This window comes from Lipotes vexillifer, unplaced genomic scaffold (assembly GCF_000442215.2).
Source record: "Lipotes vexillifer unplaced genomic scaffold, Lipotes_vexillifer_v1.1 scaffold611, whole genome shotgun sequence".
NCBI lineage: Eukaryota > Metazoa > Chordata > Mammalia > Artiodactyla > Lipotidae > Lipotes > Lipotes vexillifer.
The window spans coordinates 1,365,012-1,365,893 of NW_006785619.1; the positions used below are offsets into that span (position 1 = coordinate 1,365,012).

Consider the following 882-nt stretch of genomic DNA (forward strand, 5'->3'; position numbering starts at 1 on the left):
GGGGGGGGGGGGGGGGGAGAGAGAAGGGGAGGGAAAGTGGGCGTGGACGCCGAGATAAAGGCAGGCCCCTGGCTCGGGGACACACGGGGATTTAATAACCACTTTATTCCATGCACTAGGGACTGGGGAAGGGACTGGGGCTGGGCCGGGGGCAGAGAGGGTACAATCCTAGACGCAAAGGGGGCAGGGAGAAGGGACAGGAACCAGGAAAATATATATTTATATAGATACTCTAATATAGACCACATCTCACCCGCGCGCTGCTCCCGCGCGCCCCGCCGCCCTCCCCAACACCTCCTCACCCCAACGCCCGGGTCCCTCTGCTGCGCTCGGGCTGGAGTCTCTACCCCAACCCCCCAGCCCCCAGCCCCACCCCCACCCCCCCAAAGCTCAGGGCCAAGGTCTCCAGAAAGCGGGCGGCGGGGGCGGCGGGGCCTTGGGCGCCCCGTCTTGTCTGTGAGGAGGCGGCGGCGGCGGCGGCGGCAGCAGTCCGGTGAGGGGGGCCGGCGCGCCGGAATCCCTGGCTCGGGGGGAGCAGGGGGACGGGGACCATGCGCAGCGCGGGCTAGGGAGGCCCTTGTGCACTGGGGGGCGCTGGTGCAGCGCGGGGCCAGGCGCTGGGGCGGCGGGGTCCAGCGGTGGGCGCGGCGCTTGGGGCCTCGGATCTACCGGTTCTGGCCGGGGCGGCTTGGGGCGCAGGTAACCTTGCAGCGCGGAGAAGAGCTGGGCTCGGGCGGCCGGGCTGGCGTCGTGCGCGAAGGCCGCTAGGCGAAGCAGGCACTCGCGGAAGCCGGACAAGTAGCAGCTGGCGAGCGCCTCGGCGTCCTGGGCTGGGGACCGGGGAACACCTGAAGCCGCGGCAGCGGGTACGGCCGGCGGGAG

General features: G+C 71.0%; 1 protein-coding gene across 2 annotated transcripts in view; it reads right to left on the minus strand.

Moving 5' to 3' along the window:
• Positions 1–390: 390 nt before the first annotated feature.
• The window catches only part of HES7 (hes family bHLH transcription factor 7), a 2,482-nt gene continuing 1,990 nt past the window's right edge, over positions 391–882 (minus strand). Inside the window, exon 4 of one of the 2 annotated variants that reach the window (XM_007457807.1) lies at positions 391–868. In XM_007457807.1, the coding sequence (XP_007457869.1) occupies positions 391–868 (478 nt within the window). The remainder of the gene's footprint in view (positions 869–882) is intronic. The other variant, XM_007457806.1, reaches the window with a different exon arrangement.